The sequence below is a fragment of the Puma concolor genome, chromosome A1, assembly GCF_028749965.1.
Source record: "Puma concolor isolate L17-30 chromosome A1, mPumCon1.1.hap2, whole genome shotgun sequence".
In the NCBI taxonomy this organism is placed as follows: domain Eukaryota; kingdom Metazoa; phylum Chordata; class Mammalia; order Carnivora; family Felidae; genus Puma; species Puma concolor.
In genome coordinates, this window is record NC_141667.1 from 76,323,411 (window position 1) to 76,338,011 (window position 14,601).

The following is a 14,601-nucleotide window of genomic DNA, read 5'->3' on the forward strand; positions in this document are numbered from 1 at the left end:
TCACTGAGGGCAGTGCCTTTTCTGAAGTCAAACAGACTTAGTGCTGATGTCATTGGCTCCTGGGAGTCAATGACCACTGGCACAGGATGAGCACTCAGATGATCCCTTTGTGCTACACTTGCAGAACCATGTCTGGGAAGACGTTACCCTGCACAACAGTAACCTCCCACCCCTGGCTATCAAGAACCCAGAGTGCCTAGGCCTTTTGCACCAACTGGACAGAAATACAGATATGTGGGTCCAGCACTACTGCATTCTGAAGGATGGCTGCTTGTACTTCTATGCTAGCATTCGCTCCACCCAGGCCTCAGGTATGGACTCAACTTTCACTTGAAATAATAGTAATTACAATAGTAATAGGAGTGACATCCTAGCTTTATGGACCTCTTACCAAGCCTTATACTGTGTGCCTTACCTAAATTAGTTCATTTATCCTCCAATGAAGAGATACTGTTATTATCCTCCTTTTACAAAGAAGAAAACTGGCTGGAAAGTCTACTTAACTTACAAGATCACACATAGTAAGCAACGAAGCTGAGTTCTAAACAGCCAAGCTAACTCCAGATCCTGTAGATGTAAACCCAAGCTTTTTTTGCCTAGAAAAGCAAAAGTAAGTTCCTTCATTCTTTTGGTTACTGATGGCATACAGAGTTTATGTCAATAACTTTCTGCTAGGAACTCCCTTTTGTCAGAACATTCCTAATGTTGGACAAATGAATAACAAAAGAAACATTAACTGTCACTTTTCCTTGGGCAAGTTACTTCACTTCCTAAAACTTACTTTCCTCATTGGTAAAATGCAAATAGCTATTTCGAAGGACTGTTGTGAAGATCACACAAGGTAATTGTTATCAGGGTGACTTAACCTCTACATGTAAAGCTCTCTCTATAAAAAGCTCTCACTCTAAAAAATGTACACATTTACATACTTATTAAACTATATATATTAAAAGCTATATATGCAAAATGGGCATATAAACAATATGATTTAATAATTTGGTTTTTTTTATTTTAAGTTTATTTACTTATTTTGAGAGAGGCAGAGAGAGCAAGCAGGGGAGGGCAGAGAGAAAGAGAGAGAGAGAATCCCAAGAGGGTTCCACACTGTCAGCACAGAGCCCGATGTGGGACTTGAACTCATGAACTGCAAGATCATGACCTGAGCCGAAACCAAGAGTCAGACTCTTAACCGACTGAGCCACCCAGCTGCCTCTTTGATAATCTAATAATAAAATAGTTGTGTCTGATTTTGACAAGAAATATTTTGCCTTCTTGTAGTCTTTTTTAAAGATTTTATTTTCAAGTATCTCTACACCCAGTGTGGGGATTGAACTCATGACCCTGAGATCAAGAGTCACACGCTCCACTGAGTGAGCCAGCCAGTCACCCCTAGACTTTTGCAGTTTTTGACAAAAGCGATTATTGCTATTTTATTTGCACTTGGATCTTTTTCCCCAAATGAATAACCTTAGTTAGCAGTAGTAAACATCCTGGAATCCCAGTCATTTAATTATTTTTTTTAGCATTAATGCTTATGTTTATTTACGCTAGACAGCCATGCCAAATGGGAAGGAAGTATCTGGTGACCATATCAGCCTTCTTGGAAAGTACAAAAGAAGTACGAGGTGAATATCACACTGTGGTCCATTTCTTATCACTCAGGATGAATGATATAATGATTCTCTTTCACTTATTCAACTTTCCATTTGAGAATATTATAACATGACCCGAAATATTTTCAACTATTAAGAGATAGCCAGCATTTCTAAGCACTTACAGAACAGGCTGTTGCTATTTAACTCCAAATCCATAGTTGTTTTTTTTTTTTAAGTTTATTTATTTATTTTGAGAGAGAAAGTGAGAGTGGGGGAAGGGCAGAGAGAGAGAAGGAGTGAGAGAACCTCAAACAGGAACCATGCCGTCAGCACAGAGCCCACCACAGAGCTCAAACTCACAAACCATGAAATCATGACCTGAGCCAAAAACAAGAGTCAGAGGCTTAACCAACTGAGCCACCCAGGCACTCCCCAAGTCCATAGTTTTAAGCACCTGATACCAGGATGGGAATGAAGGTAAATAAAACAAAACTCCAAAGTAGTCATGGATTGGGATTTTTATTATAAAATATCACCACAAAAGTCTGAATCATTTTAATTTCCAAATCATTCATGCTCATTTTTAAGAGACTGTTTCCATAGATTCAAAGGGAATGTTTAGGATTGATGCTTAGATTATTCCAAACTGAAATATAAACAAAGTGCTTCCAAACCCCTGGGGCCCAGAGACTGCTACTGACGCCAAGTTTAAAACAGTAATAACAGCCACTAGGTGGCTTCCCTTATTCTGAAAAGTCAGAAGGAGGTCCTACTTAGAAAAGTTCTACTTGGAGAACTGGAAAGTGGCTGCTAATAAATGGCCTAAAAATAATAACAAAAGTAGAGTTACCATTTAGTAAGTCCTCCTTTTGTATTGGTCACTCTGTTAAGTGTTTTTACTTACCATTTTATTTAATTTCAACAACACTCTCAGAAAATAGGCTATTATTCCACCTACCAGTTTGCAAACCAATGCTTAACAAGGTTAAATCATTTGCTTGTGGTCCCCTGGGTAGTAAATGATGAAGAAAGAATTTGAACCCAGGTAGCCTAAGTTACACCAATAAAAGAAAAAAATAGACAAAAATGGGCATCTACTTTATATTCAGCTCTTATCATTTCACACATCTTTCCAGAACCTTCCATGGTTCTTTGTTGACTCCATAGATAGTACTCTAGAGTTTTATACTTTGTCTCAAAACCCTTCTCTCTGGTTTTCTTTTCCACTCCTTGTGTTAAAGCACCTTGCACTCCAATCAAACATGGTCATGTTCTATTTCCATAAGTCACCACACATCTTAAACCTTTTTCTGGCACCATGTCTTTGCTTTTTCTAGTTCCTTCCCCTGAACCGGTGTATATCTACTGATTCCTCAACACAACTTGTTCAGATTCTACCTGCCCTTCAAATTTTTATTCAGTCACCAGCCATCTCTCCTGTCAAGCAATCCCACATGGTCTTAGACAAAGTGCCTCCCCTCTCTGAACTTCCACATTTACCCATCTTGTGACACTTACCACTCTCTACCTTGTATGTTACCTCCAGAGAGCCATATTATCTCTTCTAAGGGACTATATGCTCCAAAGATGACCCTATACTATGTATTTTTAATGAATGAATCAATGAATCAATGATTAAATGACCCCAAGTGGCCATTACTCCCATGAAGTGTGAGTAGTTTGTCATCCCCTCATGTAATAGTAGAGAATGGTTAGAAGATTGGAAAATCAATTCAAAGGCAAAACCAGAACTCAGGCCACCAGATGCCTAGTCTTTCTGACACATCATACTCTTTCTAGCCCTAGGAAGTTACCTAATTTCTATCTATTTTTAATTCCTCTCTTTAAAAAGATCATTCTGTGACTAATAAAAATATTTAATCAAGCCCATTCATTCTTAACCAGCCATACATCTTAAATATTCCTATGCCCACGGGCCCTCCATTTCTAGCTTAAATTATCTCAAATATGGATTAAAAGAACATTTTTCTTACTGAAATTCCAAAAGAAAATGCTATGTCTAGGCCATGTTCTAAAATCGAGGCCTGTGATTTAGGGTTTTACATGACTCTACTCTTTCTTGAATAAAAAGTGCCATTTGCCTAAGCATGCACCTTGTGCCAGAAAATACACTTTACTTCCACCTCCTCCCCACTCTCACCCTGACAGCTGCTGGGTCCGGATGGAAGCTCTCCCAAGGTTAATCAGCAGCTCACTCTTCATTAGCATTAAGGTGGCTGTTCAGGAGCTCTTCTGGGGTGCTTTACCCTTCCCAAGATTGGAATTTTGCATTGAGGTTTACATTCTTTTCCTAAGAGCCCTTCTCAACCTTATACATCTTAACTTGCATCGTGACCTGAGGCCCGTAGCCAATGATCCGGCACAGTGAGACCCAAGCTGAGACAGAAGCATATCTAAATCTCCTGTGGAAAATCCCCAAAAGAGAAATGCTTCTCTCTACTGTCCACTAAGAATCACTGCCCTGGGGAGCCGCATTTCTTTGAGAGGCCTGGATCATTCTGCTCAGGTGTATTGGTGGCAGAAAGTATGTCTCACTGAATGCTTCCTGTGTGTCCAGCACTTAAATAAGTACTTTATGCTCATCATCTAAAACTAATATTTGCAAAATATCCATGGTTATTGTCCCATTATAAGTCAGAAACTAAGGCTTAGAGAAATTAACTAACATGCTGATGTGGTCACCCAGCTGTTAGGGGACAAAATTTGAGCAAATGCTATCCAAATCCTTATGCCCAAACTCTTAGCCATAATGCTATATATAGCACTCCCTGCCAGAAATTAGTCTTCTTAAAGTAGTACTCAGTATTTGGCATCTAGTCTCTGGAAATCAGCACATTGGCTGCCATAGCCATGATCCACACAGTCCAACTATTTATCACAACAACTGGGAATTGTAAGGACAGTGAAGAAATTTATTGAGTTGGGGCTGAACCTATGCTGTGCCACGAACACCACAGGCACTAAAATGAATCAATTAAAAATAAAATAAAGTACTCAGTTGAATGTAATCATTTTTATATGCATGGAATGTGAATCATTATATTTATAAAGATTGTACAGAGTTCTAATACTTATACTCAGTTCTTCCAGGTTATGCTAAGTGAATGACCTTCGTGCTGGTCTGATCTATAGTTCCTCCTTCACTTGTATTGTCCAAGCTCTGCTTGGCTCTTGCATATCCTACCCTTGCTTGGTTCCTTGTTCTCCAGCCCAGTGAAACAGGCCGTGGTTACTATTTATAGCATTATTCGTCAAACCACAGGTTTTTACCCCCTTACTGAGCCATGCAGTCAATGTAGTAGGTTGTGGCGAGTATTTAAAAGTACAATAGAATAAGGGCTCCTGGCTGGCTCAGTTGGTTAAACGTCCAACTTTGGCTCAGGTCATGATCTCACAGTTTGTGGGTTTGAGCCCCATGTCGGGCTCTGTGCTGACATCTTGGAGCCTAGAGCCTGCTTCGGATTCTGTGTCTCCCTCTCTCTCTGCCCCTCCCCCGCTCAGGTTTTATCATTCTCTTTCTCTCAAAAATAACTAAACATTAAAAAAAAAAAAGGACAACAGAATAGAACTTAATTGAATAGAAAATATCATGGTACATCACAATGTTCCACAAAACTTTTGGTCTAACTGTATGAAAACCCATAGAGCTCTGTATTTATCACATCTTTGGATCACAGGCAAAAAGCCTGGAAAAATACTCATATACAAATCATTGTCTCTGCATTCCTGGTCAGTTTTGTGTTCAGAATCTTAGGTTCTTTCCTTTCAATTATCTTTGTCATCCACCTAGGATATTAGTTGCTTTGTTATTAAGACTCAACTTTCTGTGGTCACCACTTCATAGAGACATGGTCCCCTGACCACAGCATCTCAGAGGCTTTACTGCTTTATTTTAATTTTATTTTATATTAATTTTATCCCATTGATTTATCTTCTTTATAAGAGATCCCGGACACCTCACATGATATTTCTTCTAAAGGTATGTGTAGTATTTGCGACCTGACTTATTTACTGTAACAGTCACCTGAGGGACTGAGACAATCCCGGGGACAGCAAAGAGAAGGCAGGGAAACGATAACAGTGAAAGGGGAAAGTACGCGACGTGAGAAGCCACATGGCCCTAATTTCCTGGAAAAAACAGGGTAGATGCGAATCTCACATTGTACTTTCAGCTAGATAAACATGCCTCTAATGTGTATTGTAAGAGTTGTAGAAATAGCACTGGTCAGCTCCCTGAAGTCTGTGCTTACTGTCAAGGAAAGTGCTCGTACTTTAACAATATGCATCACTGCCTCTCCTATGCTGGCTAATATTAAAAAGCCACTGTACAAGTATTTCCAAAAGCCCTTTGGTCAAATGCCTCTTCATAGGCCCTCAGGCTCCTTGTCATTCACCATATGCTTGATTTTTTTCCCTCTTATCTCTCTCCAGCAAAAGCTGAAAGTAACAAATTATGACTTAACTATTGTTCTTGAATAAATCACATCAAGGTCTATGTGCACTTCTCAGATATATGTGCACTTCTCAGATATATTTTACATTATTGCAACAAATGGAACACTTAATGCTTGCATAGTTCTTCTGAGAAATCTCTGTCCAAATGTTGCGCCAGCTTGCTATTTATTGCTGCTACTTAATAACAGATAGAGACTGGACCAATGAGGTCACCTCAAATGAGGTAATAGGGTTATAGTCAGACGTCTTTACTGCCAATCATTTCTACCCTGCAACTGGTTAGAAAAGGGGTCAGAAACTTTCCTGTTTGTAGCAGACATATTTTTGGACAAAACTTTCTATCCATTCTCAAAAAGTGTAGGGACAGAAGAGGGTATTCATATCTGCTTAGACATATGAGAAAGGGAAAGCTCACAAGAAAGAAGACATCAGAAACCAGTACAGTAATATAAATGCATTGTGCTATTGTTGGGAGCAGAGAATTAAGACAGCAAAATAACCCTTGGATATGTCTTTGGGTAGCCTATAGTCCTGACACATCTAGCACAATGCTTATTCTACTTCTAGGATATACCCCAAAATATATATCTATGCAAAAATTTGTATACAAGTATTTATAATGTTAATCATTATAGTCATGAAAATGAAGAAAACTCAAATGTCCATCCATGAACTAACGAAGAGATAAATAAAATGTGGTATACGCATACAATGGAATATCATTTATCCATAAAAAGGAATGAAGTACTAATACATGACGCAACATGGATGAACCTTGAAAACATCATACCGGATAAAAGAAGCCAGTCACAAAAGACTGCATATTGTATGATTCCATTTATATTAAGTGTCCCAGGAAAAGCAAATCCATAGAGATAGAAAGTAGGTTAGAGTCACCTAGTGTTAGGTTGGGGCAGCAAATGGGGAATGACTGCTAATGGGTATGGAGTTTCTTTTTGAGGTGATGAAAATGTTCTAAAATTAGATTATGGTGATGGTCACACCACTCCATAAATAAGCTAAAAATCATTGCCCACTTCAAATGTGTGAATTTCATGTTGTGTAGTGCAGATTAGCACAAAGACACAAGTCACTCTCTGATTTTTATAAATACCATTTTACTGGGACCTACTAAAGGGGAAAAAAAATCTAACCATTTCTGAAATGAATGCATTTCTAGAAGTTAGCTTTGAAACTCACTGGGGCGCCTGGGTGGCGCAGTCGGTTAAGCGTCCGGCTTCAGCCAGGTCACGATCTCGCGGTCTGTGAGTTCGAGCCCCGCGTCAGGCTCTGGGCTGATGGCTCAGAGCCTGGAGCCTGTTTCCGATTCTATGTCTCCCTCTCTCTCTACCCCTCCCCCATTCATGCTCTGTCTCTCTCTGTCCCAAAAATAAATAAACGTTGAAAAAAAAAATTAAAAAAAAAATAAAAAAAAAAGAAACTCACTCTTTTTAAATAAAAAAAATTTAATTTAGTATTGCATCTAAACCCCCCCATAAGATCATGACCTGAGCCATAGTCAGATGCTTAACCAACTAAGCCACTCAGGTGCCCACAATAGCCAAATTATGGAAAGAGCCTAAATGTCCATCAACTGATGAATGGATAAAAAAAATTGTGGTTTATATACACAATGGAATACTACGTGGCAATGAGAAAGAATGAAATATGGCCCTTTGTAGCAACATGGATGGAACTGGAGAGTGTTATGCTAAGTGAAATAAGCCATACCGAGAAAGACAGATACCACATGGTTTCACTCTTATACGGATCCTGAGAAACTTAACAGAAACCCATGGGCGAGGGGAAAGAAATAAAAAAAAAAAAAAAAAAGAGGTTAGAGTGGGAGAGAGCCAAAGCATAAGAGACTCTTAAAAACTGAGAACAAACTGAGGGTTGATGGGGGGTGGGAGGGAGGGAAGGGTGGGTGATGGGTATTGAGGAGGGCACCTTTTGGGATGAGCACTGGGTATTGTATGGAAACCAATTTGAAAAAAAAAAACCAATTTGACAATAAACCTCATAAAAAAATAAATTAAATAAATAAATAAATAAACAAATTTTAAGGAAAAAAAAAGTAACCCCCCCCCCTATAAAACAGACAAATTTTGAAGTCCAAAAGCCACTCTTTCGGTTTAAAAAGAAAAAAATGTCTGACTTCCGGACAGTATACATCAGTACCAAATATAACCAAAAGGAAAACAAAGGTCAGCCATAGTCAAAGGGATGAAATTTTTCCTTCATGGTTTCGTTTTGGTATAGAATAACTACCAGATAGAGCAAACATCCAAGTTGTATTTTTGTATTTTGTTACTACAATGCACTAAAGTGGCTCCTGGGAGGAAGTGGGAGATTAGAACAAGAGTTAGCAAGAGCAAGAAACAGGTTTAAACAATCTGATCACTGATATTAATGACGTTACCTAGATTGTGTACATGAGATTCAGGTTACCACAGAGCATCAAGACACTATAAAACACATAAAGGTTTTGAGTTTTTAGCCTCTTCCCCCAGACCAATATCCTTTCTCTACCCCCAGACAATGGAAACAAAATTCAGGCCAAGAAATATATAACCACTAACTTGGACTCAAAGAACCATGGGGAAAAAAAAATTATCTTCCAAAACCAGTCATTTATTCTCATTTTAATTCAAGTTGGCTCCCTCATATCACCCTGTGGGTTCATATTTTAAATGTGCTTTGCATATTCACAAAGAAGGTGAGAATCTACATTGGTTTTAGAAACTGCTGGCAATCTCCATTATTATTCAAGAAAGCTGTTTTAATGGTTCTGCCTAAGCAAATAGTATTTAATTTTCCTCTAATGTGATATTGCAGGTGTCACTCTTTGATACCAAAAAGTTTATTTCAAAATGTGTCCTCCAGGTAAAGTACCTGGCGTAGACCCACAGTAACCCAAGCTAAATACTGAACACATAATGAGAAGACCACAAAAATGAAAACTGGGAAATCCACCTGTATTACCAGTCTTGCCATTAATCGTTAGTGGAGGACCTTAAATTACATATTCTTCCGAGTCTCAGTGTCTTCATCTATAAAATTAGACACCTAGAATTAGAGATTCCTTCAGATACAAAGTTTTCTTGATGCTTTTTCAGATTCCCTTTTTTTCCCCCATCTTACTCTTTCCCTATTCTCATTTTTTTTTCTTTCACCCTCTGTAGGTGGTCTATATCTGCAAGGATACAGGGTGAACGAGCAGATCCTTAGCTTCAAGCAGTCAGTAATTGAACTCAAACCTCCATGTGAAGAGTTCAAGACTTTCTATTTCTGTGCAGAAAATAATACAGAAAACCAACGGTAAGTCAAGGTCTGCATATTTCTTCTTCATCTGCTTTGATAAGTCTTCTTAGCAAAACCCTTACCCTTACTCTCCAACTTCAGTTCCCATCTTCAGTTAACTCTCTCCCTTTCTTGCATAGTCTTCATAGCTAATACTCCCCAGGATTGTTGTTGTTTTTTTTTGTTTTTTTTTTTTTTTTTGCAATGCATAGAAGATGATTCCTCCAGAAGTACTTTTTTAAGTGGAAAAGGAGTCCACAATTCTCCCCAAGGCAATGGGCTCAGACTTAAACATAAAAAAAAAAAATCTACTAACACAGTTTTCCATGAATATTATGTTATTAATTCAGATTTGCTGTCTCACCTCCTTTCATATAACTCTTATTGATATGTCCATCCGAATTTGGTCAGTTGTTTGGCTTTGTTATAAGCCATTGAAGGATATAGAACTTACCTATCTAATTCAATATGTTCAGTATCCACTTTGACATGCACACATGGGCACTTGGGTTCATGATGATTTGGGGGAAAAAATAGCAGTAGAGTCAAAAGAGACAAAACCATGAGGCAGAAGAAGGATTCTCTGGTACCTAGAGGATCTTCCTCCATCTAATTTCAGTACTCAAGACGTCCTGTGCCCTCCATCTCTCATTCCTACTATCAACTACTTGATGACCATCCCTCACCTCATCCAGATGCTTTCTCCCAACTGTCTGGATTAAAAAGATCTAATAAAGAAATTCACAGTCATTTATTAAAACAGAGGACATGGTAAAATTTCCAGGGGTATTTACAAGAACCAAATGCATTGCTTTAACTCAAAGAAATAAACTCTGAAAGTAGAATTTCAGGATTTCTAGCCAGTAACCTTTAGGGAAGAGAGGAGTCTCCCTACCTTCTCCCATTATGTAAACCTTGTCTGCACCACTCATTCCTAAGGATAGGCTAGAGTGGGAGGTTAATGAATATAGAATTGCTAGATATTTTGCCAAGATCTTTTTCCTTGGGCTTATGCTATACAATCTGCGTGGCAAACTAAGATGGTTCCCTTGAAGGTAAGACTCCAGCTGGCATATTAGAAAAAGGGTCAGTAAAATAAAATTAACCCTTATCTGTTAAAATCCACTGTCTTCTCTAAGAGTGGAGGTTGAACAGTTAGATTTCACTGCCAAATCCATGAGTCAATATTATCGATAGGAAGCAATAGTGAGTCACTAGAGAAATACTTCAAAGCATACGAGTAGAGTTTTGCAAAGTGTGGTTCATGGAATTCTGGCTCCACAAGATGCCCTACTCCCGCAAAATAGTTTTTAGGAAATGATACATATCATATTTCCATCTTAGAGAATCACAAAACATATTAACTTATCAATGTTCCTGACACACCCTGCTAGAAAGAATCCTGGTGAGCTCTTCATAACTCCCACTACCCAAGCTTATCTGACCCAACCTTTCTTTTAAAAACATGACACGTGCTAATTACCCTTAGAATAAATTCTATATGTGTACACTTTATAAACCATCACAAAATAAAATGAAAAGAAGGAAATAGAAAAGAGAGGGGAGCTAACCTAGAGAGTTTGCTGTGGTTAATAGAATGTAATAAAGGAATATTTTGCCCTAATGGCAATATTTGATAACTCTATATTTGATCAACTGAATTTGAAATTTCTATAGGAACAGTAAAGTACTATTAATAATTGCAAAAGCCCTATAGCTCCATTAATCACTGTCTACAAACATTGAACATTCTTCTCATCCTAGTATTTATATGAACATAGTTTTACTTCTTTGCTAAACATTACATACTCTGCATTTGGTGTTTTACCTTTCATTCAATCCAAACCTAAGGATGAGGGTTTACTATATTGATTTCAAACTAAATAACTGAGAGAAATTATTAGAAAATAAATTTAAACGATTTTTTAACATTTCATCTTCCTACAGTCCAATTTTTTTAAAATGAACTGGCCTGTACTGTTATTTCTACAGCTGGATTACAGCGCTGAAAGCATCTATCAAAAAGTGGCTTCCTTTGCATCAGGCTATTCAAGACTTCATGAATCGACCTCTAGAGGAGACCAGAATGTAAAAGAAACCCTAATCCTAAGAGAAAGGACCCACAAAAATCACTACCAGCCTGTTGTGGGAAGAAACAAAAACATTTTTTATTACATAGCATTCAACTGAATGTTCCTCCAAAACATTAAAATTTTGTGATAATATTATCACTTTGTTTTTGAACCAAAGCACCAACATCTAATGCGACATTCAGAAAATAGAGTATCTATCAACATCATTAATATCTCACGTTTCTGCCCCTCAGGCTGCTCGTGTTAGCATCAAAAAATAGTATGTTCCATACCCATGTCTTTTGAAAGCATAAATTCAATAAAAGTTAATTTCTTTTTTGTATTCTTTGCTAAATTTTCCATTCTTTCCTTTGACTGTAGGCTTCCCAGAATGCCTATAGGCCATGATATGGGAAGCTGATATTTGGAAAAATTAACATCATGGAAATGAAGTGGCTTAAATGGTGAATAAATAATACAGCTAAACAAGGTCCTCTCTGTCAGGTCATCCTACAATCAATTAACCCAACTACTTCCCAGGACTTCGCAGATGAAAGAAAATAATAACAATTATTGCTATAAAAATAAGGAAGGAAGTAGGCTGAATTTAGGGGAGCAAACTCAAAAAATGCATTGTATGATTACCTGAATTATTACCTGAATATCTGTCACACTGCAAAGGGAAAACACAAAATGAGTCAAGAATGTCCTGCCCTGGAAGTAACATTCGGAGAAATTCAAAAGTAAATTCTAAGTAGTGACCTCATTTCTTAGTGGAACAATCCCAGTGTGGAGCCATGATGTTGTGATGCACTTGGAAGTCCCATGCCCTTACTAATGGAAGAAGGAAAACAAGTTTCAGGGAGTTCAATTGTCAGATTTAAGTGCTCTGGAACAACTGAAAACAATAATAAAAACTTAAGGTCTTGTTTGTTCACAAAATAATAGTATTTCAGAGCTCACAAAGACCTTACAGCTCAACCCTTGTTTATGGCGAAATCTCAGGGAGGGAGTTGCCTGTTGAAGATCACAAAGGTTGTTAATGAAAGACCAGGAACTGAATCCGGGTCTTCATCCCTCCATCCAGTGTTGTTTCCACTCATCCTACAGCTCTTCATTGTTATAAAGAATGTGTGGTTTCACAGAGATAATGTAATCACCCACTATCCGAAGTTGTCCAATGCTTCTACTCTTTGCCTGAGATTGGAAACACATCGATTCCAGCAATAAATCATGTTTATATCTCTACAATCTCATGAAGAACTTCGTGTTGATTCAAATTATATCATTTTACAGAGAATCTTAAATGTGAAAAAGATATCAAAATTCATGCCATTTTTCATACACTCCTCACCTCTGCCCTCTCCCCCAAAGACTGTGAACTCTTCAAACAGATGGCAACAGTTTGCAGCTGTCATTCACCACAACTCAGATAAAGGACGCGTGAGTGTGTGAGCATGTGCTACTTAGTTCCTGTATTAAAAGAAGCTGCACAAATGAACCCATGCCCCCCAAAAGACATGCCGTAATACCCTAACCAACCTAATACCATAATCAAAAATATTCAATTAACAATAACAGATAGTCCTCTGTTCTGACAATGGTCTCTTTGTTCTCCCAGTATTTGCCATGACAATAATGAGGTCTTTCAGCAGGGGCATCATCAGTAATGTTCATGTCAGAAACCTGGAGCTCATACATCCGCTCCCCAGTAGAGCACTCGGCCTCTTTGGAGCTCCGCCATGGAATGCACAAACTGTGCCGTTACCAGGCAGCCAGCTAGTGACCACAGCCAACTGTAACACTGGCACAGAGCTTTCTCCTGAAGGGGAAAAACAAAAGCAACTACCTCAATAAAATGTGAATACAATTTTCCCTGAATTAAGCAGTTGTATAACTCACTTGGAAGTAAAAGGTATCAATGTTCAAAGTTACTCCTCAAAAACTACTGTTGCTATTCCTGGAAGATTCTAGAGCTCTAAACAGTACCATACATTATGCCAAAAAAATTTGTGTGAGCATTTTTATGTGGAGACAATTTTAAGCTTTTATATGATTTTCAAGGGATATGTGACTCAAAAAGAACTTTTTAGGTCTAAGATTAAGAACATTTCTCAAGATCCACAAGGTTTCCATCTTTTAATAGATACAATATGGAGGGGAAAGGGCAGGGCCGGTCTTCTACATATGCACTATCTGACCACACATTTTAGGATTAGCCCACCTTTTGGCAAATCAAAGAGAGCTTGCCATGAGTCCAGTGGTCAGTTAGCAATTATTTATTCATTGAGCACCTACTGTGGACCAAGAACTGACTGCCACCAGCCTACTACCATTAGGAGAGGTGAAAAAATTATTAAAGTCTGTTCTCTGTAGCCAGAAGGCCCAAGTTCAAATTTTAGCTCTGTCACTTCCTGGCTGTGACTTTACACAGGTAAACTTTAACCCTCCCTGCTTTAGCTTCCTCATCTATAAATGGGGATAATAGTATCTGTCACATGTGTTTGTGAGAATTATATGAATAGTGTACAAAAAGCACTGGAACAGTGAGTGTCCCTGATGAACTCTCAATACGATTATCAATATCATTAGCAAGGATTGTCAGCCAATAGTCACATCTCTGTGGACTCTTCCTGAGGGAATACATCTTGTCTCCATTTCACTACCCACAGGTAGAGGATAAAGGAACATTCCATCAGGGTTTCCATCTTAAGTGGGCTTAATAGAGAGAGCCAAATATAGTTTCAGGTTTTGTGGGTCATATGCTGCATAGTATTGCCTATTTAGAACCCAAAGACTGGCCTATAGTTGTCTAAACTCTGCTAGCCCAACTCCTTGATAAACTTGGAAGATTTTCCATCAGTATTCCTAGAAGCCCTAAACTAAGCCCACATTGTTCTCAGGAGGTCCCTGATGGGCCTAAGTAGTGCTGATCTCGCTCCAATTCTTGTTCTGCCTCATCTGTTGACTTAATATGCACACTATAAAAGAAAACCCCTGGACTGTTCTGTACTTGGGAATTACATTTAGTGAAGATAAATTAAGAAATATCAAAGAGCACAATGAATTAGAAGGGAACGGCAGGCAGTCAGTCTATTTCCTTATTTGCCTCACCCACTTAGCCTGAGAAAATGATCTCAATGATCCCTTGCCTC

At 38.3% G+C, this 14,601-nt stretch overlaps 1 protein-coding gene across 2 annotated transcripts in view; it reads left to right on the top strand.

Annotated features, from left to right (window-relative positions):
- Positions 1-11,789, top strand: part of LOC147584243 (uncharacterized) — a 124,871-nt gene extending 113,082 nt beyond the window's left edge. For both annotated transcript variants that reach the window (XM_086687400.1, XM_086687338.1), the window contains exons 11-13: positions 125-311; positions 9,257-9,392; positions 11,367-11,789. In XM_086687400.1, the coding sequence (XP_086543526.1) occupies positions 125-311; positions 9,257-9,392; positions 11,367-11,466 (423 nt within the window). In that variant the 3' untranslated portion in view covers positions 11,467-11,789. The remainder of the gene's footprint in view (positions 1-124; positions 312-9,256; positions 9,393-11,366) is intronic.
- Positions 11,790-14,601: the final 2,812 nt, after the last annotated feature.